Genomic DNA, 24,472 nt, shown 5'->3' on the forward strand with positions numbered 1-24,472 from the left:
CACCAGGACGTGCTGCTCCCGTGCTGCTCCCGAGGATGCCCTCAAGGTTGGGAGCGCAGACAGGTGATCAGCAGAGCTGACCAACAGTGTCTTCTGTCCTCTGCAGTTTGTGGGGACTGAGGTTTTAACAGTCAAGCAGGCAGAGAGCACTGCCAGGGAACTTTCAAAGCCACAAGCTGATTTGATCCATATTTTGGGGGTATGCAGGTGTGTGTTGCTGAGTCAGCATCATGCATCTTGGAAATTCGGGTGTGGTTCCTAGGAATGGCCAATATGTGTGTGTTGTTTGCTGGTGGAAAATTTCCTACTCGGGCCCTGGAGGGAGAGCTTTGGGACAGGAGAGGCACTCTCCCAAATAAGGTGGCATGTGTCACGCTGTCCCCAGAGCTTGCAGTTACCCCCAGAGAGTCTTCCATGCTCAGCAGCAATTCCTGGGCAGTTTACACCACTGTCTCCATTCTCCACAAACCATGGAATGTCTCCAGCCCTTGGAGCAGAGTATCTCATACTGGCCGGGCTTTCAGTCTACTTGCATGTGTATGGATCATGTGCAGATCCATTCAGAGGATTTGTTAATGCAAAGTAACAGCTGCACAGGCTAAAAGTTGTCATCAGAATTATTATGGGCTTCTGAAAGAATATATTACAGAAATATTTTGTGGCATTACTCCTCTTGTGTTGAATGTTTTAACAAGGTACTTCCACCATGGTTACATCTACAGTTTTGGCACTGGCATTTTGGTTTTAAAAATGTGTTTTCCAAATCTTCTCAGTCTCTTGTTTCTCAAGACCACAAGGTTGCTTTTGAATATGAATCTTTATATAAACCTTGTTTGCTTTGTTTGTCCACCAGTCAGGTGATCTCTACAAATGACTTGCCACACTCCTCACCAGAATATTTCCTTTTTTGTTGGTTTATTTCTGTGTGTATGTGCATAGGGCTGTGTGTGTTTATTTTTCCTCCCCAATAGTAGGCCATAGTGCAGCATTTGTGTGTCACATGCAGTGTCTTTTCCAGGACATTTGGCCTTTATTGCCATAAGGTAAATATCTGAAAGAATACACCTAGTTTTGCTTTGTAAGAGCTTCACAGCTAATCTCAGGAGCTTATTTTTATCATCTCTTCAATTACACATTGTGCTCCTGAGAGGAGTTTTTATTTCAATTGTCTGTCATCATGAGGCTTTTCAAAGCTGGAAAGCATTGGTGTTGGATCCTTTAGGGATCATAAAGACCAGCAGTGTGGGGTAACTCACCTGAATTTTCTCTGTAAATGAGGTGTGTTGAACAGTGTATGAAGAGATACTAGTCATGACATGCACACATCTACAACATCTGTCTTTCCCTCCCTGTTCAGGTGAATCCTAACTTTACTTAATGCTCTTTTCTCAACTCTGACCCAGTTAGGAATAAAAATTCCATGTTACATGGAATTTGAATCATGCAGAAGATGTGGTTTCAGATCCTCACAGTAGCTCCAGAAATAATAACAACAAGAAACGGTCTACATCTTTTGTACCACTTTGTAATAAACATCTATGCTTTGGAGTCTGAGCGGGGATATTTTTTTCCAAGTGACTAATACAGGTGTACCAGAAGCAATCTTTAATTCCTAATGTGTCAAGTATCCGAATTTAATGTAATTATGTTGTAGGATACTGCCCAAATGGGCAGAGGTTCTGAAAAAGCAGTAAAACCTCCCATGTTAATCCATATCCTCAGAAGCTAAGATTATGTGGATTACAGTTTCTCACTGTTCTTGATGGGCACAGCCACTGTGGCTCCACAGCATTAGTTACGGTCCATCATGCTGATAATGAGTTTCTTAATAAGTCCCTTAGTACTCCCTGACAATGACTCATACTTCCGAACTAGGATCTCCTTGAAAATCTCTGTGTAATGGTGAAATATTGTATCCCCTTACTTGTGTGTTTAGGGAAAAGCCAGGCAATTTTTAAAGGAACAGTGTGCTTAAAGATAAGAAATTCCAAGGGGAAATCACATTTAACTGTCTGGAGAGGCCAAGGTGAAATGCGAGCTCTGATCTCAGTGATAATTGCTCTCTCTGCTTTACAGACAGTTGAATATTCTGAAATAGACATTAATCATAAAAACAGCCTCAGTTGTACTTTTAAAATCACTCTATTTTGAAACTATCACAAATAATTTGCAAAACTTTGCACTTTAACCGGTGCCTGTCTCTTGGAGAATTTGCTTTCAACCCACATCATATTTTCTGCAGTTTTGGATGAAACCTGTCAACTCATCGAGCTTTCAAATGTTTTGAAGAAGTGTCACACACTGAACTGTTTTTTAACTAAGAATAGTGAAATAGGGATTTGATTTGAATGCCTGAAAGTTTTCTGTCTTCAGTATAACTTTGAAAAATAGGACTCTGACATACAAAACCAATAGGACTCTGAGATACAAAACCATTAGGACACTGGAGCATAACGTACTAGACTTGCTTATACAGCATTTTTGTTGCCATTCGTGGTCTGTGTGTTTTGGTAAAATGATGGTTAAATCATAGCTAACCTTGAATTCACTTATTTTAGGTGTTTGGAAACAAGATGATTATCCCTTCCTTGGATGGGGACCTCTTCCAGTGGGACCGGGATCGAGAGAGCATGGAAGCCGTTCCTTTCACGGTTGAATCTCTTCTCGAGTCATCCTACAAATTTGGCGAGGATGTTGTCTTAGTTGGGGGAAAGTCTTTGACCACCTATGGGCTGAGCTCCTATTCAGGGAAGGTAAGAGCCTGAAAAGGTGTTTTGTGTCTGTGTGTTTCGAGCTCTGCCTTGCAAACAGGGAGCTCCTGGGGTTTAAACTTTGGTGCAGCTCAAGAGTTTAAATGCAGGGCACCAAAGGGCAGAGCCTGGGCCTCATAGGCTGCAGTAGGTGGCATGGCACTGCAATCTCCTCCTGCCTGGGAGCTCCTGCTCTGCACCCTGTGCTGGCTTTAACCCTTGTCTCACCACTTGCTAACCCAGAAGAGCACTGTTCACTTTTTACTGGATTAGTTTTGTGTTGGGGATCAGGGTGTGCCAGAGCCAGCACAAGCAAAGGGACAGGGGTTTTGTCACCAGAGCATAGTGAGAGGATAAGAGGGAGGAGTTCAGCTTTATCATCTGGCTCTGCTTGAAGGAGATTCTGCAGTTCAGCTCACTGTGTATCAATCAATACTTTAGGTGACACCTTTTTTTGTTAAACCTAATTTCAAATTTTTCAAAACTACTGAGAAGAGAAAAAATTCAGCATATGCAAAAGTTTAGGACTTCTGGTTTTTGTCAGTGTGCTCACTATTTAAAGAAGTTCTCCTTATGTTTTAAAGTCATATTTAAAAGTTAAGTTAAATGTCAGATGTCATTGAAGTGCTTGTAAATACTTTGTGTAGTGAAGAAGAGACATTTTTTTATTTCAGAAATGTTGCATTTTAAAGCAAATTAAAAAATAGATTCAGTTAAAAAAATTAAAACTTTCCAGTGTTTGTTTTCAACAAAATCAAGGTGGTTTTTTTGGTTGGGTTTTTTTTTTGTTTGTTTGTTTTGGTTTTGTTTTGTTTTGTTTTTGTTTTGTTTTGTTTTTCTTTCATTTTCACCATACATTTTAATCTGGAGCACTTCTGTGGTGTGGTGAGGAGTCATCACTAGTGACAAAGAGCACAGACCCCAATCCAGAGTTCATTAATTCCTTTTGGTTTCCTCACTGGCAGCAGAGGGCTCTGTGCACCAACAGGCTCCTTCTCCTCCAGTGCTCAGAAGAGGAAATAGTCATTTCTCAGAAATTTTGATTCCTGGCTTATGCGCACAGTAGCAAAGCTGCCTCTTAGAGGAAATAGTGCCTGACTCTTCCTTCCTAAGAGTTTGTGCAGTTTCATCTCTCTGGCATTACCCATATAATGCAGATTCTGTTTGAGATTGGGACTGTTGGAAACTGTGACTGTGAGGTTCATTAAGGTTTTCTTTTAGTAGCTGAAAAGGCAAAGGGGGAAGGCATTGTGGTATTTTAAATAAATCAATAGTATTTCATTTGAAGCTGACAGAGTTATGCTGAGACAAATATGACATGAAAACACAATTATGCTCTGGTTCTTGCAGGAATGTTCTTTTGATGTCCATAGAAATAGTGGGAAAAGAGAGAGCTCAGATTTCTTTGTGTTAGAAGTACATAAAAAATATTTTCACATGGTAGCCAAAATACCACAGACTGTAAACTTTCTGGAACTCTTTGAAAGTTTTTGTTCTGAAAAGCCATTATCTCTAAAACCAGGCTTTTCAACATCCCTCAGTCAAACATCTAAAGTCAGAGAGTTCCAAATTGCCTGCCAGCCAAGAGCAGGCTGTAAGGATTGTTAGCTTTGAATATTGCTGTTGGTTATAATTGTTTTGAAGTCACACAATGAGCCTGCCTTGTCCTCAGGTGAAGTACATCTGCTCAGCCGTGGGCTGCCGCCGCTGGGACGATGAGGAGACGGAGCAGGAGGAGACGCTCCTGCTGCACCGCACGCAGAAAACCGTCCGGGCTGTGGGGCCGCGCAGCGGCAACGAGAAGTGAGTCTGAACTGTTCAGGAACACTCCCGTAGAGATGGTGAGGCAGAAAAGGCAGGAGTCAGATCACATTGCTTGCCTTGTCCTTGCTCACCTCGGGAAAGTTTGTCACTGCTGTACTGCGCAGGGCAAATGTCACTACGTCTGTTCTAACTGCTGCTTTTGTGCAAGAGACAGTGTAAAAGTCTTGTTATAATCTGCTCCCTTGAAAGTTCTTTACTTGCTCATGGTAGCTGTCACTGGGGAGGAAGGTTATGCATGATGTCTTAAGTTTTCATTTTAAGTTGATATTTTAAACCATTCTTAAATTTATGTTGTTCATTCTATAATGTAGGTGGCTTGTTCTTTCTAAGCTGTAGAAACTGATTCAATCTGTGATTTTTCTAATGCTGTCACATGAAGTTTTAATACATCAAGATTTCTGTAAAATTACAGACACTTATTTTCTGGGAAAAAAAATCAAACACAAACCCACTTCATAAAACACAGACTTAAAAAGATGGGTTCTGTACATAGATACAAGCAACTGCCCAGCAACATAGTGGAGAACCAGTCATTCCCTGTTCCCCTGCTCCCTCTTCTGTTTGCAGCAGGATGTGACAAGTTGTGCGTTTGTAGCCTATCAGAGAGAACCTAATGAGAACTCAGTAACAGATCAGATGTCTGAGAGGATAAATCTTGGTTTCTGTGTTTCTTGGTGACAAATATTAGCCAGGAGAGGTATGTCAAAACCATAGTATTTAGTCTTGTGTCCCAGAATCCTCCTGTCTCTGTGGTGAGAAACAGAGGTGCTTTCCTGGTGCCATGGAATGGGTAGGAAACATCTGGGCTTTTAATCCGGAGGAAAAAAAAGTAATAAAAAGTAATGTCTTTAATAAATCGACTGAATGTATAAAATATGCCAAACTTTTACCACAGGGATGTAAATTCTTTAAAGAGCCAGTTTGGGCTCCTGGTGGTTGCCAGACTGATAAGAAGCTTTGGGTACCCAAATACACTGTTCAAGAAATATTTACCCCTTTTTGCTGTCCAAACATGCCATGCTTTTCCCATCTGTATCTTTGTAGGTTTACAAGAATTGAAGATTTTTTTGCTATGCAAGAAACCTTTGCTCCTTACACATTTCATTGTACATTTGTCTTTTTTTGATGTTAACCTATGGGACATGAGCAGTCCTGCTTTCGTGTCAAGGGACCTGTGTTAGGTTGTATGTGGGATTAAACAAAAAAATGATTGTTCATTTCTCAGTTTGAAAAATCTTGTTTCCAGTTAAATACACTTAATTAGTGAAAAGTGGCTTGTTAGAATGCTGCTTCCTAGCAGCTTTGTACTTACTGCTTTCATCAGCCACAGTATGTTTTCTTACTAGGCAGATCCGGCTCTAATACTTGAAGATTTGAATTTTCCCCTTCATACACTAAGCCTTTAGTGCCATTGGCCCTACTTCACCAGCTTTTTTTCTCAGTTCACCCATCATGTTGGACAGCATTTCTCAGCTTGTTTGATTTGTGTTCTGGATTAGCCCTCCCCGTACAGTTTTGTTCATTTGGCAGTCTGAGAGTTTCCTGTGGAAGTATGGGCCAAATATAGGTAATTCAGTGTAGAAATCTTCTGCACAGAGGACTTGGGACTTCCTTTGAATATAAAAGCTTTTTTTACAGAGGTTTTCTCTTTTCCTTTGAGGTGGAATTTCAGTGTTGGTCACTTTGAGCTGCGCTATGTCCCAGATATTGAAACTAGAGCAGGATACATTGAGAGCAATTTTAAATCAACTATGGACAAAGAAGAAACAAAAATCATTTCAGATGTGGATGAGCAGGAAGCTATGATGAAAGACACAGTGATAAAGGTCTCTGTGGCTGACTGGAAGGTGATGGCTTTTAACAGACGAGGAGGACATCTGGAATGGGAATACCAGGTAGGGGGAAAGACAATATTAAATATCACAAAAGTAGACGTTTTGAAGATGTCTTTCATCTTTGGTTTCAGGCACTGTCTTTGTAAAGGAGCACACATCTGCTTGTAATTTTTTAACTGAAGTTCTGACTTTGAGCTGCTGTATCTGTTAGAAAAATTTAAACAAGAAAATTAAGCATTTTTTTTTTTATTATTCTCATTTAATAGCTCATTAATACAACATTCATTTTCCAATTGCTTCTCTCTTTTTCAGTTTTGCACTCCAATTGCTTCTGCATGGCTGCTTAAGGATGGCAAAGTAATTCCAATCAGTCTGTTTGATGACACGAGTTACACAGCAAATAATGAGGTACTGGAAGATGAGGAAGACCTTGTGGAAGCTGCCAGAGGGGCCACAGAATCCAGTGTCTATTTGGGTGAGACACCAACTGCAGCATTTTCTGTAGTAAACATTATTCATTTCACTGTTGAGGTTGTAGTAAAGCAAATCTTTTTGTATTGGTAGATTTCAAACCCGTAAATCTTTTCCGTTTTGATTCTGAAGTGTTCATTGCTTTGTAGTTTCAGTACATTGGATATGACTAAAAGTCTTGAAACTTCAGAAGACAGGTTGGCAGCTAATAAAGCAGCCTTATTGCCCATTAATTTGTACTCTGATTGCAGTAACATACTGTGAAGAAAATTCAGATAAGCTTTTAGATGGCTTAGATTTCATCCAGCTGTCAGGATTCATTGGATGTGGTTTGTGACTATTTGAAATAGAGTGGCTCAGGGTCCTCCTCCTCAACTCTCTGTCTCTGTGCTTTAGTTTTCTAAGACTTGGTTTGCCTTAGGCCTTTTTCTTTTAAGTCTTTGCACCTTGTACTTTTCCAGTTAATGGTTAGAATAACATATAAAGAATAACACTAGGAAGAAGCCAGATTGTTGCAGCCTTTCTGGTAATGGCTGTTTTGTGCAGCATTAGCAAGAGTAGGAAGTTTGAATGAGATCTTACTTCTGCAAATCCCAAACTCCTTTACAGCTCTGGCATTTTCCTGTAGCACCAGCTTTCCAGAGTAAAAATGAGATGTCCTGAACTCTTGCTTTCCTAGAACGGGGGAAGATGTTACTTGAATTCATCCAGCCTAGCAATCAGAGTCAGTATCTCAGGTTCTCAGAATAAGAAGGAATATTTTCAAACTTGTGTTTAACCATTTTGACTAGGTAGTTTTATTCCAGGGATGAAGAGAACCAAATCTAAAGACTAATATGCTTCCTTGTTTATTGCTTAGGTATGTTCAGGGGCCAGTTGTATCTTCAATCATCAGTCAGAATTTCTGAGAAATTCCCAACCAACCCAAAGGCTCTGGAATCCAGGAATGATAATGCAATTATTCCTCTTCCCAAAATCAAATGGAAACCTTTAATCCGTAAGTAACAATTCAGAGTTTACTTTATTACCTTAGTTCAAAAAAGACCGGGCGTCTTTCTGGTTTCCAGTATGTTTCAAGCTAGTTTGATGTTTCCAACTGTAAACTACTTCAGGAGTATCTCTGTGCTTTATTAAGTGTTTATTTTTTTCTAGTTAAATCTTTAATGTCTGTTTTCTTTTACTATGGATTTGACAGGGTCTTTGTTAGTAATTAAATGCTGGGTCTTCTTAATCAAATTTTTCAACAAAAAGAGGAAGAAATTTTTTGCAGTGAGGTGAATATGAGTGAATTGACTTGTCAAGGGGAAGAAGTACTAAGTAAGTGTTACCTTAAAGGACCTTTCTTAATGTTTCCTTCTATGGAATTTGCTTCTCATTGCCTGATTCAAGAGGCATTTTGTAAGATTATGCAATTGGAGCTCTCTTTAAATTAATGTGAGAAAATAATTTTACAAACAATTTTATATACTCTGCAGAATAAGCAGTCTGTACTTTAAGCTCAGAGAATTTTGTCTTTTCTGTGCTTAGATTCTCCTTCCAGGACTCCAGTGCTGGTGGGCTCTGATGAGTTTGATAAGTGTCTCAGCAATGACAAGTATTCTCATGAGGAATACAGCAATGGAGCACTGTCAGTTCTGCAGTACCCATATGGTAAGTGAAGTTTCAGACTTCAAAGTGTTTAAAATACCCAGGTTATATTATCTGTGAATGTCAATAAATGACCATTTGTTAGACCTTAAATATGTGTAATTTTTTTTAATATTTAATGAATTAGGAAATTACTGCCCAAACTAGGATTTCCAGATTACAGTGTAGGTACAATTAGTGCCACATAAAGCACAACAGAGTGCCAGGGATTGCCACTGAAATGCCGCTGTGTGTGCTGCTGTTGCTACTGAGAGTTGTTTGAAGTGGAAAAAATCTGGGGAATTACTTTTTTCAGAATTTACTAACAGTGCTGGAGACTCAGGATGGTTGTCACAAGTTGTCCATATGGAAGATACTCTGGTTTAAAGCTAGAGAGACCTAATTGCTGTCCACAACCTTAATTAACTGAATTTGCTTATGTGCTATTTAAAATCATGGGGTGTGGAAATAAAAGCACCCCATGTTTGTTGAGGAGACCTATTAATGGGAAACCAAAGTTGTTTTGTAGGTACCTGCAAGTAAATCTGTGTTCTCTTTGTGTTTTATACACAGATAATGGTTATTACTTACCCTACTACAAGAGGGACAGAAATAAACGTAGCAACCAGATCACTGTTAGATTTTTTGAGGACACAAATTACAAGAACATTCGCAAAAAGGATCCTGTTCTTCTGCTTCACTGGTGGAAAGAAATTGTTGGCACCATTTTATTTTGTATCGTGGCCACGACCTTCATTGTGCGCAAACTCTTCCATCCCCACCCTTACAGCAGAGTAAGTATTTCTTTCGGAATCCCAAATACAGAAGGAATTCTTTTAGCTGTTTCTTTCAGTTTGGACTCTGCAATGAGTAATATTAATAAGTTAATAACTAATGAGATGATAAAATCAAAAGCCTAAATTTATTGTTTAATCTGTATGTGAAGGCTGCCAGCTGCCTCATACAATTTGCTTAACTGCTTCAGCAAGCAGATTAGACTGCTTCTGACGTGTCTGGAGATATTTATTTAATGCCATATCTAGGGTACAAACCAGTCTCAGGCACTCAAGGAGTTGATTTTGTTTGTTTGTTTGTTTTGTTCTTGTTTTGGAAATCCTTGTTAGCTGCGGAAGGAGTCTGAAACACAGTGTCAGACTGATTGTAAGTATGAGCCCACTTGTGGAGACATTAAAGACAACAGCTGGAGTGATGCCAAGAACTCTGGATATGTGTCAAGGTGAGGTCTGTTCAACACAACATAAACAAGGTGTTTAATCAGTGTGGCTACTAATGCTGTCTGGAGATAGAAAGAGTAGGTGTTCACCTGTTCTTACCTAGGAACTCCCAGTCCTCTGACTTCCCAGGATAATCAGCAACTGGCACAAAGGACTCTGTGACCCCATCACTCATGGGAGATTGCAGTTATGATTAGTCTCAGAAATTCCAGAGAGGCCACAGGTTACATGTGATCAGAAGTATTTGCTGATAAGAAAAATGGGAGATTGATCCTTGTAGGTCTTAATCAGTGTTTACTCCATCTGTTCCTGTATTTATGGTGTAAGGCAGAGAAAGGCAGTTACACATGGAAACAGATGACATTTTATATACTCTGCAGAATAAACAGTCTATACTTGAAATAAAACCTTTATGGGTTTTACAAAGGAGTTGGTTAAGACAGAAGGCTTAATAGGGGCATGCCATTATGCTCCAGAGCGAATGTGACCATTTCCTGTACGTTTGTAACTCAATGAAATGAAGAACTGGAGAGTTTAAAATGAGAAAGAGTAAGAAAAGTAGTGATATATAAGAACAGTGATGTTCTGGATGGGATGTTTTGCTGATTTTGAATTAATTGATTTGTAGTGAGGAGGGAAAAACATCAGGACCAGAAGGACTAGTTGCAGAAACAGTTATTTGGAGTAGGGTTAAAGGCAAATCATGATTTAGAAAATATTCAGCTATAGAAACGTGGGCTCTGTACTCAGGATCCAGTAGGCATGCAGCTTGGTGTTCTGAAAAACCTTTTCAGTTTGTTCAGTGCATGCAGGGTGGATCCTGCTGGCCTGTGATAGGCTCTGCATAAATACATGTTTAGCAACTGTCCATTTCATAGATAGGAAATTGCTCACAGTGGGTGAGCCGGGAAAAATAAGAAATTCTGCAAGTCCTTCAGCATGTTTTGCCTGCACAGAACTACTTCAGTCATGGCCATAAATTACTTATATTTTTCTATCTATACTAATGCATTTTTCTCTTCTATCCTCCCTCCCTTCTTCTGTCCCTTCCTCACACCCCTCTCTTCCCAGATATCTGACAGATTTTGAACCAATTCAGTGTCTGGGTCGTGGAGGTTTTGGAGTGGTTTTTGAAGCCAGAAATAAAGTAGATGACTGCAACTATGCCATCAAGAGGATCCGATTGCCCAACAGGTAATGAATGGATTTGTTGGGACACAGAATAATGAATGAATAGGATCCCATCCTACACAGAACCATCTGCTCCTGAACTCATTTCCCAGATACTTCATTTGGGTGAATGACATACTTTTTAATGGGGGGGCTGTCTCAGTTTTGGCACAGAGAATTTGGCATATGTAATCCCAGCAGAGGTAGCCTGCTTGGCTAAAACACTTGCATTGCAGATCCCTTTGTGGGGATGCTGCTCTGTGGGGATTTCCTTAGTGAATGGAGCCTTTGCTGACAAGACCAGTTATTGTAGTGCTGTTAATGTGCTTCTCTCCTTCTTCTCCTTACCTTTCCTACTGCACCTCCTCTTTCTTTTCTCTCTCCCTCACCTACTTTTTTGACTCCGTTTGCCCATTTGTTTCATTTTCTGGTCCCACAGCCCCTACCTTTTCTCTCAGTCATAGGTGGTCAAGCCATGCTGCTGGATTACCCTACCCAGAGCTTGCAGCACTTCCTTTTAGTGGGAGATGGGAGACACTGCTGCTGAAAATCTCAAGTTAGAACAGCAAGAGGGAGGGGGTAAAGCTATGAAATCTAGAATTATTATTTTTTGAATGTGTCCAATAAGCATAACTATTTAAGATTAAAGGTTTTGTTCAGAAATTTAAGGTAGCCTAAATTCTTCTTTCCCAAGCATATTCAAAGCTATTAAATAAAACTATCAGACTTTATTTGATCCAGTTACACTCTTATGAAGAGAGATAAATTCCTTCAGTAAGACAGGAGGCTGCCTGCTTTCTGTCTATAGAACAGAAATAATCCTTATGCAACTTCCTTACCTATTGCCAATTAAAAAACAAATACTAAGGTATTGCTGTCTGTCTTTTGTGTCAGTGTCTTCTACATCCCTGTAGAATATTGCTGTTTAAAATCTTATTTTCTATCCTTGAGAACAGTTGAGAGGAAGATTAATTTCTTCTTGTTTTTGCTGCCTGTAATTATGTGAAAAGGGAAGACTAATTATTGAGCCATTATGAGCACATTCTGCTCCTCCACACTTCTAAGCTAAAGGAGTTACTCTTGGGAATTTCAGACACATTTTTGTTTTGATGTGAAAAGCAATGCTACTGGCCTGGTGTATACTGGGGCAGCTTTGATTAAATTCCTTTGCAGAAATTTTTGTGCTGTGCTGTTGCTTTTTGTGACCATGTTTTTATCCTCACCCCAAACCACAGGGAGCTGGCTCGTGAAAAGGTGATGAGGGAAGTCAAAGCTTTGGCTAAGCTCGAGCATCCAGGGATTGTTCGCTATTTCAATGCATGGCTGGAAGCTCCGCCTGAAAGATGGCAGGAAAAGATGGATGAGCAGTGGTTAAAAGATGAAAGGTAACTCATGGGGCTCTTTTTAACAATTGAATTTGAGATTGTATGTCAAGAGAACTAAAAAACTGGTAGAGGATCCAGGAAGATGGAGAGACTATCTAGGAGAGAAATGGTTGTTAACTTAGCCTGCTAACCTTTCAATTAAACAGATAAAAATATAGCACACTTCTGCATAAAGTTCTTGATTTATGTATCCTCTCTTGTGTTAAGGTCCTCCTTTCAGCTTAGGAGACATTACATGGTTCTTAACTAAACCTGTGTAGCTGAACCTTGCAGGGATTGGAAGGTTGGAGCTTTGCTTCTGTTATTCAGTTGCAAACTTTGGCATCTCTGCCTTCTTTGTTCCTTTCTATTGCTTTCTTCCTGTTCAATGTCTTTAGTTAGATGGATCTGATACAGTACTCCAAGAATTCAATTAATTAATTTCACTAGAAATACGAGGGCTAATCAGATTGAGGATTTGTGAAGCTTGGTGTAGAAGGAGGTTAAAAATGGCAAATTAGATAAAGGAGTTAGAGAATGTGAAGAGAGAGGAAAAAGTGTGTGTATGTTGGCATTTATAGAATGAGGCCTAATACAAGACTGCTGGGTGGTTTCATAATAACATCTTAACATGCCTGACAATTTTTAGAATACAGCGACCTTTATATTTCAGGCATCAAATTAACATTTCACAGCTGTAATTCTTCCAAAGCACTTTAAATAGTCCTTGCAGTGCATGTTCCAAAGGGCTGCATGATGAGCCTTGATTGCACATTAGGAAACCAGGCAGTAGAGCTTGTTAAATATTTCTTTATCAACACTTTTGTCTCGATGAGAAAACATTATCCTTGCTAAGACACAGATGCTAAATCCTGGTTATTGGTGATTCCCACACTTGGATAGTCACTCCTTGTTGCAGTATGACACAGGTGTCAAGGGTAGCAATTGTTAAAATCTGGGTTTTTGGAAGTGCATTCTAGTGGAATGTTGGAATCTACTACAGTTTCTCTAGTATTGATCTCTCATCTTTGTCTTCCAGCACTGATTGGCCACTCAGTTCTCCCAGCCCAATGGATGTCCCATCCTTTAAGATCACAACAGAGCCATTTTCAACAAAGGAGCACATTGAAGTTACTGCAGCTTCATCAGAGATGGTGAGGGCTGTGGGGATACCCTGTGGTCAGTCAGATTCATCTGGAAGTCAGTTTTCTCCTCTGGAATTTTCTGGCACAGACAACAGGGACTTGCAGCACTCAGAAGATCCACTATTAAACCTTCAGGACAGTGTCCTTACAGGCTGTGATGTAGAAGACAGTACTATCAACAGTAATGAGCTGGGACACTCCTTGGAAATTTGTCCTTCAGCTGTTCCTGTTGTACATCTGAAGGAAGGGACCTCCTCCTCTATTGTGTTTGAGGATTCTGGCTGTGGAAATGCCTCTAGTAAGGAAGATAAAGTTGATGTTTCACATAATGAGAGTCCTTCTGAGGATAAAGAGAAAAGTACAAAGGAATCTAATAACAAGAAATCTGCTTCAGGAAGTCCCCTCTCTGTTTCTCCTCCAAGGCCAACGAGTTTAAGCCTGGACCTTTCTAAAAACACTGTAGAAAAAGTCAAACCCACCTCTCCAAAGGTGTATCTGTACATCCAGATGCAGCTCTGCCGGAAAGAGAACCTTAAAGACTGGATGAGCAGAAGATGCACCATAGAGGAGAGGGAAAGGACAGAGTGTCTGCAAATCTTTCTGCAGATTGCTGAAGCTGTTGACTTTCTGCATAGCAAAGGATTAATGCACAGGGATCTCAAGGTTTGTATCCATAGGTTGCTGCATGTGGGAGGAATGTGGCACTGCAGACAAAGCCTGCCAAAATAGCTGACTCCTCTCAGTGACCTCGGCATGGGTGTTTAAAAAGCTGAATTAATGTCTGTGCAATAATCTGGAGGTGCAGTGCTCCAGGAAATAAATATTCATCACTTGTTACTGCAATTAAAGTCTTTCTTACAGCAAGACTTCTTGTACCTGGCACAGATCAGTGGCTTTTGTCCTATGGTATTTTTAATTCATGTTCTTTGTACAGGGTTGTTCAGTGCTGAGCTATATGACAAAGCTATTTTGGATCCTCTTCTACTATTTCAAGTGAAGCAGATATTTGGCAGTGTGGAGCTTGCAGTTGGACTTGGTCTTAAAAGTCTTTTCCAACCTAAATAATTCTGTGATTCTAATTGTGGTATTTTCCTTCTTTCTATAGCAATACAGCCTAAAAGGAGCAGTGTTACTCTTGGTTAGAGAAAGTAAAAATTAAGTAGTGCTGCTATCGGATTGAAGTGTAAACTGTTCTGGAGCAGAGATGTGAGCCAATGCCAGCTGTCACAGTGAAGCTTTCTGAAGGATTCACAGTATTTTTAATGTCTCATAGCATCCAGGCAGTGAGGACTAGGAAAGGTGGTTAGCACCTCTGATGTTCAGTGGAACTGAAGTCAGGAGTACCTTGTACCTTTTCTTTCAGTTTGTTCATGATCCTCCCATGCTAGTGCCTGATTTTGCTCTAACATAAAGCACTGGAAGTGTTAGTATGTGTTACCAAATAAATAAATTTAATTGAAGAGCCCAGCCAAACTTAGTTTTTCTTAGGCCAAGCTCTGAGAAATTTATCCCTTGTGCCAAGTGGGGACAGTTCTGTTTCTCTTTGCTTGTTTGAGGAGGCAGTAGTACCCTACCTCAGTGGAGTAATTACTGAATTGATTGTGGCTTCTTAGATGGTAATTTGCTATCAGCAGAAGCAAAAGCTAAAAAAATACCATGTCAGATGTGGCAGTAAAAGGAGGTTCAAATTCAGTAATCCTCAAAGGGTATGTCAGAGTTAGAAAAACTCATGAGCCCTCCCAAGCATTTTCTTTTCCCATCAGCATTAGGCAATTACCTTGAACCAGTTATCTGACAAATCTTTGTCAGTGCTTGAGAAACTGGCCATAAAAGTAATTAAATCCCTCTACTAATACGTTGCTAGACATGTTAATTAATTAACCTTTCTTAACAATACTGTCAGTTGTAGCCCTCTGCAGTCTTCACTGAGCTCAGTAAAGTTCAGTAAATCTTACGTAGATCTTCACTTAAAACTGTATTAGTCTTAATCAGGTGTAGAATGTTTTGTTGGAACATCTTAAAAGTTCAGTGCTGGCAGCAGTCTGAACGAGAGATTTAATTTTGTTTACTTGGTATAACCAACTTGGAAACAATCTCCCTGGATGAGCAACTTCCTCCTTCAGGAAACTTTCTATGCTTGTATAGATGTTATTCTTGGATCCCAAAGTTTATTTGTCTGTTATGTGTTAATTTGGTCAAAACAACAGCCAGTTTATTTAATTATTTTCTATACTTTTCAGAAGCTCCTAGGAAGAGATCTCATCTAATTTTGTAATTTGTCCAAGAGATTGGTCATGCAGCCCTGAGTTGGTGCCAGCACTAACAACTGAACAATCTGCGAAGTTGCTTTGGCTTGGCTGCAGGCAGAGCTCAGTGATAGCAGAGGCCAGTTCTTGCTCCCATTGGCACCAATAAAAGCTGTTAGATCTGTGTGAAAATAAATTGCTAGGTGGGCATATTAAAAGATCCAAGAAGTAATCTAAATACTTAAATTAACAGTGCACATTAAAAATGCATTAATTAGGCTCCTGCTAATCAGAGATACTGTAATGACAAGATGGCAGGAATTTATGTGGGCAAGTGAAGAGGTCAGAGTTGAAATTCTTTTGAAGAAAATGAAGTGCAAAAACAAAAGTCTGCCTGTCAAGTGAATTAACTGTTTTTCTTAGGATAAGCTGTCGGTCATGCTTGGCGGCTCAAAAGAAATTATCAGTTTCACAGAACTGCAAGAACAGTCTTGGATACATTTTGCAGCATTAATTGAATTAAACAGAGTATTCCAGATGTGTGAGAAGCTTATTCATGTGAAAAAATGGGAATTCTTATTCTGACTGAAGAACATAGAGAGAAGTTTCTTTCTGCAGGTGGCAAGATAACTAAACTAGAGGGTGGTTATATTTGATTGTACTCTGCTGATGATTTAAATCAAAACTGTCTGCTTCTGCCTTAGGCTTTTTCTTCTTCCAAATGTGATCTTGATGGTTTCTTTTCGCTGATATTTTGCAATAGCAGAGAGTCCATTCCTCTTACTTGTAGAAACCATGTGCCAGCCTTTTCAGAGTCAGTCTGTATCCAGCCGCAGAAGTATTAAAATAAACTTTCTGTTATGAGGAGTTTTTCCCCAGGAAGCAAGACAAATGTTGCCTGTTGTAGGAGGAGAGTGGAGATCAAGGCAATGGGATACAAACTCCTGATGAAGATGTTTATTCCTTGAGCATTAAAATTCTGATATCAAGACTTTTGACCATATGGGTGTGCACTGAGAGATGGGTGCTGTGTAAATTCTTCAGCCAGAGCCTGGAGACACTGTGGGTTTACAGGGCAGTGGCTTTTGTGCCCTGAATGCACTGTGACTCCAAAGGGCTGGATGTTCATTACAGGGAAATACAGTGGAGGGTAAGACCTGGTTCAGGAGGCAGAGGCAGGATGTGGACACTGTGGAAGTGTTTCTCTAGTGCTTCCCTCAGAGCTGGCCATTACCTAAAAAAAAAAAAAAAAACAAAAAAAACCCAAAACTACAAGAATACTTTTCTCTGTCTTGTTTCTTGTGCACACAGTGGGTTTGTTATTAACTGAGGAAGTCAGATGGACTTAGAAATAGGTGAGCTTTGTGATCCTTTATCTTGTGGAAAAATATTGCCTTCTGCCTGACTTCCTGCTCCTGTTGGTGTCAGCAAAGCACAGACCATGTTCTCCCAGCCTCGAGGGCCCAGGAGCTCTGAGGGGAGCTTGCCCAGCACCACCTGCCTCTTCACAGCTTGGCCCTGTACAGCATCCTGCTGCTTCCTTCCCCTTGCAGGATCAGTCTGTTCTTCCCCCAAAACTGTGTCTGTACTTGTGACCCAGCTGGAGTGCTTATATTTCAAGGGAATAAGCATTCTTTTGGTGGGTGCTGTTCTATCAGCCAGGCAGCAAATTTATTGAAATAGTCTCTTGGATGTGCACCATTGGCCAAGGGACATCTCTGTTCCAGTCTCCTTTATCAGTAGGCAAAGCCAAGGATGGTGGTGTGTGGCAAACAAGCTAAAGGAGAGTTAAGCCAGATCATCACTGTTGCTGCCTTTATGAATTGCAAAGTTCTTAAGCTTCTACCAAAAATAAACTTTTAATTCCGTTATGCAAACAGCCATTCCCACCTTAAACTGCAGAGTTATACTGAAAATCAGGCCTTGTTCCCATTCTATCTGTAATACTGAGATGATGTGCTGTGTGCTGGTTGATAAATACAGCAAACCACTTTTGCACTTAGGGATTAAAATACAAAAGCCCAGGAGATGGAACTGCAGCATGGGGTGTGAAAGTGTCTTGTGAGCTGGGTAACTTAGCTGTGCTGTTCTCAGTGCTGACTCAGTGTGTTCCTCAGCAGACCTGTGTGCTGCTGGTAAACCTCTTCTGAATGACAAGAAGTGAGCAGTCTGAGCTTCAGGAAGAGACAATGGTTAATGCAGGAGAAATTCCTTTTTCCTGAATAGTTACAATTCTTAACTGCTGTTCTTCAGCACTTTAATGAACGTTTTTAACCTTGACAGCTTCTGTGTTAGAACCAAGTGTTATTACCACCGAAACACAGACATTTGTTTGTTACTTACTTTTTCTTTTCACCTCTTTGTTTTCTCAGCCTTCCAATATATTTTTCACAATGGATGACATAGTAAAGGTTGGGGATTTTGGACTGGTGACTGCTATGGACCAAGATGAGGAGGAGGAATCAGTTCTGACCCCAATGCCAGCTTATGCCAGGCACACAGGACAAGTAGGGACCAAACTCTACATGAGCCCGGAACAGGTTTGTGCTCTCTTCTCTAAAGCTGTGCTTGGCAGTGCCCGGAAGAGCCCTGAATTTTTGGGAGCTCTAAGATCAGGCATTCCTAGTAAACTATTGCAGTCAAATCACTTAAATTCTTTCTCATAAAAATAGAGTTTTGAGCTAAATTGAATTCCAAAATGAATATTTAAATATATATATTTGTTACAGCAAAAAAACAGCTGCTAATTATTCAGATGGGATGCATTCATTTTTCTTGCTTTTAATGCAGTATAGGAAGGTAACTGTAAAAGATTCCACTTAATTGAACAAGGACACACTCTGTGCATGAGGTTAACTAGGATGAAACATTTTGCTTTGCAGCACAGAGGAGCTGAGGATCAGGACCCTGCTCCCTGGTGCTCATTGCTGAGTTCATCTATGTTCCTGTGCTGCAGCTTTCAGCTCTGCACAGGGCTGGTGACTTCCACAGGTGAACTTGCAAGGGTGATATTTACTTTGCAGATAATTGTATGCAGTAGCTTGATTGCCCTGACCCTGACTTTGCCTTCTCAGATCTGTGGCAACACCTATTCGCACAAGGTGGATATCTTTTCTCTGGGACTGATTCTCTTTGAGCTGCTCTACCCCTTCAGCACACAGATGGAGAGGGTCAAGGTATGCGTGGTGTTGGGTTATCTTCAGTTTGAGCATTTGTTTAAAACAGCTATTTGCTTAGTGAAACACTGGCAAGAGGTTCCTGTTCTGTTTTCTTTGGAGAAAAGCCTTGCAGCTAGGAGCACAACTTCTTTATCAGCCTTGTACAGACACCCTGAATCACTGAAAATAAACTGCAGTCTTCCTACTGTGTGTGGTTGAATTGAGGCTTTAATTTCTTTACAAAGCTCCTCTGTTGTCAAGCAAAGTAAGAGAAACTATTGAACTACGATATCCAAGAACTCAAGCAACAAATATAGCTTGTGACTTACATCCTACCAGCTTGATTTTCATTCAAGAATTGGAACCATGCTGTGCATTTTGATTATTTCTTCCTTCTTTTACATCTTTAGTGCTTTTTCACCCAGAGCACTCAGTGAAAAATGGCTGTTCCTTTTCCTGTAGTGAGTCTTAGCTGTGAGTCTCGCTCAGCTTCAAGCACAATCTTCCCATAACTGATGACATTCACCAGATGTGAATTTGGGATGTTTGATTGTGCATCACAGCTCTTCCTTGCTGTTAAAGTGCAAGATTCATCTTGCTCAGGAGCAAGTTCATGGAGAACAGGGGCTACAGCCAGAAAGGTCTCTCCTCTGTGACAACCAGTGACCTGTGCAGGGAAGAAAGAGTCATTAAAACTTGTATTTATCATTTGAATGTGCTTGAGGGCATTAAATTCTTAGGTGAAGATGGAGTGGGTTTAGCAGAAAGGTAAGAAACAACTTGAACAGCAGCCTAAGTGCTTCATCTGTTGCATTCTCTTGATTTAAATGCTCTGGCTTTTAATGGCACAGAGAGTATAGTCTGGAGGAGGAATTGGTGTTTAATTTGAACCTCTGACACTGAAATCAGTTTCAGTTTCTCTAAATCTGTTCTACTGAAACAAAATACCTGGGACAGAGCCATCCTGGATTGTCAGATATCTTGCAGCAGTGAATACAGACTTTGCCCCTCCAGTTTCTCTCCTAAGAACAGAAGCAAAGCAAGTAATCAGAATAAAACCTTAATTCCATCTAATTTGAATTTTTACTTGAAGAGAGTGTTAAAAGAGTGCCCAGACTTTCCAGGATTTTCACTGTCATTTCACTCTTTTTGCTAAAAAGAAACCCCTGCCCTTTCATTGCCAGGTTCTGGAACTTGGCTGCTTCAGTAGTTATTTCTGTATTGTTACACTGAGGTTTTCTTTGGCATCAGCCAAGCATTAGCACTGCTTGCTGAAGCAAAACATGCTCTGCCTGACCAAATAACCCAGCAAATTCTAGGAATTTGTGACAACTGATTGGAAAAATACCCAGAGGTGGAGCGTGAGAGCTGCCTCTGTCTCAGGCTGTGAGCAGTTAGTCAGTAGCAGTGCAATTTGTTTCCAAATGACATGCTGGAAAACAGATCACTAGATGCAGACTGAACTGTCAGAAAGGAAGAAAAGTTTTCTGAAGCATTTTAATGTCCTCAAACTCAGTTCTCTTGAACAGGAGTTTGGCTGTTGCTCATCACTATTAATGGGTCACTTTTTACTTCCAGTGCAGTAATAGTGAAATGAATTTTGATTTAACTTTAGAATGCTTGTATTTTGTGCTCAAACTTTTGTAAAAGGAGATCCTTCCAAAGAAACTGAAGTGCTCAATACTGTTCTTTTGGCTGAACATGGGAAAAACACTGTCACTAGATGGAGCCAGTGACCTTTGTATGAAAGAAGCACAGAAATGCCCAACCACAACTGCTTTCCAAACTGCTGATAAATGTTCTCATTCCTCCTTAAATGTTGAACAAAGACAGGTGCTTACATCGATAATGCAGAGGCAGTTATTTCATGTGTCTTAATACTGGTGTAGGCCATCTTGGGAGTTATGAGTAGTGCACAGATTTGTTGATTTTGTTCAGGTAAAGTGAGAAAGTACAAGTTTCATGTATCTGACTGATTTAAAATTGCAGAGATCACAGTTCTTGTAGCTCAACTCTCCCTGTTGCAGGCTCAATACCTAGGGAAGCACCAACTCACCTGTTCAGCTAGGTTGTGATTTTTAACCACTAAAGCAACACTTTAAAACAAAAGGTTTTCTTTCCAGCAGGCTGATTTCTTTGCATAATTTGCATATTTTTGAAGGATAAGGGTAATAATTACTAAAGAATTATATGTTGTAAAAGTTAATGTCATTCTTGGTATTTTTGCAGACCTTAAGTGATGTTCGAAATTTGAAGTTTCCACCATTGTTCACTCAGAATTATGCACAAGAGGTAGGTACAGCTGGTGCTATTAACTACAGCTTTTTCATTAATATTTGTAGCTTTTTTTCTTTGCTTTCCAACTGCTTTGCCTTTTTGTCCTGCTGAAGGCTGCCTGGGAGAAGGGGCTATGCTGTGCTCAGCTGGAGCAGGACACTAATTCTGATAAAATTTGAAACAAATATTCAGACTACTTGTATATTTAAAGGAAAGATTCTAATTTGCCACGAGAAAAATTCAATGTGTCTAAATACGTGATGGCTTAAACATTAATCTAAACATTACATATAAATTATGTCTCATAAATGTAATTTTGATTGCAAATAATGTGAAGTTTTTTATAACTCTATTAAACCTTGTGTCCAGTGACAGTAAGGACACTTTAAGAGATATACAGTGATACATTTTAAAATATTTAGTGCACATCTAACTACTGAGTCAAAGCAGTAACACCCAATAACTCAGCAGCTGGGGGTATTTTCCACTGGTTCACACAGCCACAGCTGACACCAGGACATGAAATGAGGAAGAGTTTATGGATTGGTTCATGTAATATATGTTGTGTTTTCTTTCAGTACACCATGGTGAAGGACATGCTCTCTCCAAGTCCCACTGAACGACCTGAGGCTGCAGCAATCATAGAAAATCCTGTCTTTGAGGACTTGGAGCTGCCACCCAAACCCGTGCTCAGGCAGAGGTCACGGACAATGAGCCTATCAGGAAATAAACATTCCAGACAACCAAGCAAATAACTCTCCTCAGGATCACTTCTTCCACTCGGCAGGTTTCACAGGGATTGTTCAGCAGAAGGATCCTATGATGCAGAATGTTTATCTTGGGAATAGTTTACGTCAGCTTTTTTTGCCATGTTTAATGTATAAGACATGTTGGACATATTTTTGTTTACTTTGACAACCAATGAAGCCCAGTAACCAAATCTTTCACATTCCATTTTCCTTACCTTTGCTCTCCTAAGCGGATGGGTCCAGCTGCTGTGCTTGCCAATATTGTGCTCCATTATCCTTTTTTTGGGGGGTTTCTTGGGTTTTTTTGAAGCTTGTAAATGTCAGCTTGCTGGGTGAGTGAGAGATCTGTAACATGTAAATAGAATTAAAATACTGTATTTTTATAGAGCAAATTACAGTCTCTAAGCCTAGTGAGTGTCTATCCGGGTCACTTGCTCTTTGGTGAAATGAAGATGATTTTGAAATTAACTTTGACTCCATTTTTGTCCCTGGTGGGTAAACTGGGAATCTGCACTATTTTTAAAGCAAAAAAGTACCACAGTTGTACATATTGTCACTGTTTATAGCCTGTCATTAGAGGAAATAATTTCATACTTCTGCACTACAGTAGATCTTAGGGATTGCATCTTACACGGATGAAGCTGTAGAGAAGGTTAAGGAGCTTTTTGCCATTAAATGGGGGTTTTATAGGCAGTGGTTGGAAGAGCCATAGTCAAAATTATGTACAAAAATGTTGTGATTCTGAAAATTTAAACCTAATGAAGTCATACATGTCATATGTAATCTTGTAGATTTGTACTTTTTAAAAAAATCAACTGGTAGGCATTTGTGTAATCTGCTAATTTAACTGCCTAATGCCATGCTTTTATTTCTCACTGTAAATATGTTAATTTTTATTTATAAAATACAGGATCAATCCATTTGGGTTGGTGGTGTACAGGATGCACTTGCTGTAATTGTTGAGTGCATTGATTATTGTGACTTCTTTCAAGTCTAAATGATTTAATAAACTTTTTTTATTTATAAGACAAAATAGTAGTTGCTTCTGTTGGAAGCCTGCATTGGTGTGTGCTGCAGATGGCAGCCCTGTGCAGTGGGAACAGGATGGGCTCTGCACTCCTGAAACTTCCTTTGCTTCCCTGTCTCACACTGGCCACAGCGTGTGTGATGACGCAAAACCAAATGTGCTGCTTGGAAGTGAGACAGGATCTGGAGAAAGAAGGGAATTGAGCTCTAAACTGGGTGGATTATGGAGGCTCACCAGAGAGTGGAGAAGGGGTAGCTCTTATGCTATTCTTGAACAATTGTGTTTTTCTGTTTCACAGACTTAAATTTGTTAAAGTCTCTGAGATCAGTTTCCTAAAAAGATGCTGGATTCAAATCCTTCTGGGGATTACTCTACTGTGGTGTGACACTGTGACCAGCAATTAAGCCAGCTGACACCCTGCAGCTTTATGATGAGGCAGGAGTAGATTACAATGATTGTCTTCCATGTCCTCTTGGATAATGCTCCTAGGTACTGGCTTGTCCAGGTGAAAGCAGAATGCTGCAGTGAGTATCTGATCAGAACGGCATTTGTGTTTGGCTGGGTTAAAGCAGGAGAGTTGTGTCCCCTTCCCTTGGATGTCCCTGTTCACATCAGCTGCAGCTGCACAGTGAAATGGCCACGTGTGGAGCCTCTTTGCCTTCCCTGCCAGCTCAGTGATTACAGGTGGAGCACTGGAAATGAGGATTAAGGTATTTTTAACTTGCTGTATATCTGGATGTGGGCAACTGCCTATTCCAAGGGCCCTACAGTATTTCAGTACCAGAGCTAGCATATGTGTTCAGACCAGGTGTCTGTATATTCTGGGATGTGACATTTGCCCTCAAAGGGGTGGATGAGTCTTCTCCAGTGGGTTCCTTGGCCAGCCACAAAAGCATCTGGCCATGCTCAGCTCTGAACTGCCTGGCCAGTCTTTGCTTCTCTAAGCACTGGAGTGTGTTGTCCCTGTCATTGTCCCTTTTTGCTCCAGGGTTTGACAGAGAAAGGCTCTTCTCTAATCTGAGAGGTTTTCCTTTGAATGATGTGTACTTTCCTGCCAGCTGTTTTGTGGAAGAGCACCCAAACTGGGATAGTGTGAGCTCACAGCCCTGCAAAAGGGCCTTTGGCCTGGGGTTCTGCTGTGCTGTGCAGCATCAGGCTCCTGTCCCATTCTTTCACAGGATGTTGCCTATCCCTCAGCTCCTTTCCTCCCCCATAGCTCTTGGAAATGAAACCCCATTCCTTGTCCTGTTTATCAAAATGACCTGGGTGGCAGCAGCAGGATTTCTGCCCTCTCCACCTTTGTGCCCACGGGATGCTTCCCCCAGAATAAGGTAGGTAGTTACCACTTCCACGTTGTTGCTGGAGTTGTAAGGTCTGGAGCACCTCACCCTCTCCTCATCATTTCACACAAGAACCACTCTTGAACCCCAGGTCAGGGCTGTTTTTTCACCAGGCTCTTGAGAGAGAACTTCTCACCCTTGTGCTGGCATCTTCAGTAGCTCAGATGCTCCAGGCAGGTCCTCCTGCATTTTGCCACCTCTGAGGACAGTCCCCTGCTACCTTTTCAGAGTAACCCTCCAGTGAGGCACTTGTGG

The 24,472-nt window shown here is 40.5% G+C and overlaps 1 protein-coding gene across 1 annotated transcript in view; it reads left to right on the forward strand.

Moving 5' to 3' along the window:
• EIF2AK3 (eukaryotic translation initiation factor 2 alpha kinase 3) overlaps positions 1–22,242 on the forward strand; it is a 41,241-nt gene extending 18,999 nt beyond the window's left edge. Inside the window, exons 3-17 of the mRNA XM_021535741.4 lie at positions 2,559–2,753; positions 4,423–4,553; positions 6,235–6,469; positions 6,722–6,884; positions 7,740–7,877; positions 8,408–8,530; positions 9,080–9,300; positions 9,631–9,743; positions 10,813–10,935; positions 12,147–12,296; positions 13,315–14,083; positions 18,039–18,206; positions 18,741–18,842; positions 21,054–21,116; positions 21,680–22,242. Of these exons, the coding sequence (XP_021391416.3) occupies positions 2,559–2,753; positions 4,423–4,553; positions 6,235–6,469; positions 6,722–6,884; positions 7,740–7,877; positions 8,408–8,530; positions 9,080–9,300; positions 9,631–9,743; positions 10,813–10,935; positions 12,147–12,296; positions 13,315–14,083; positions 18,039–18,206; positions 18,741–18,842; positions 21,054–21,116; positions 21,680–21,856 (2,871 nt within the window). The 3' untranslated portion in view covers positions 21,857–22,242. The remainder of the gene's footprint in view (positions 1–2,558; positions 2,754–4,422; positions 4,554–6,234; positions 6,470–6,721; positions 6,885–7,739; positions 7,878–8,407; positions 8,531–9,079; positions 9,301–9,630; positions 9,744–10,812; positions 10,936–12,146; positions 12,297–13,314; positions 14,084–18,038; positions 18,207–18,740; positions 18,843–21,053; positions 21,117–21,679) is intronic.
• The last annotated feature ends 2,230 nt before the right edge of the window (positions 22,243–24,472 follow it).

The sequence above is a fragment of the Lonchura striata genome, chromosome 4 (genome assembly GCF_050655825.1).
Source record: "Lonchura striata isolate lonStrDom1 chromosome 4, ASM5065582v1, whole genome shotgun sequence".
NCBI classification, from domain to species: domain Eukaryota; kingdom Metazoa; phylum Chordata; class Aves; order Passeriformes; family Estrildidae; genus Lonchura; species Lonchura striata.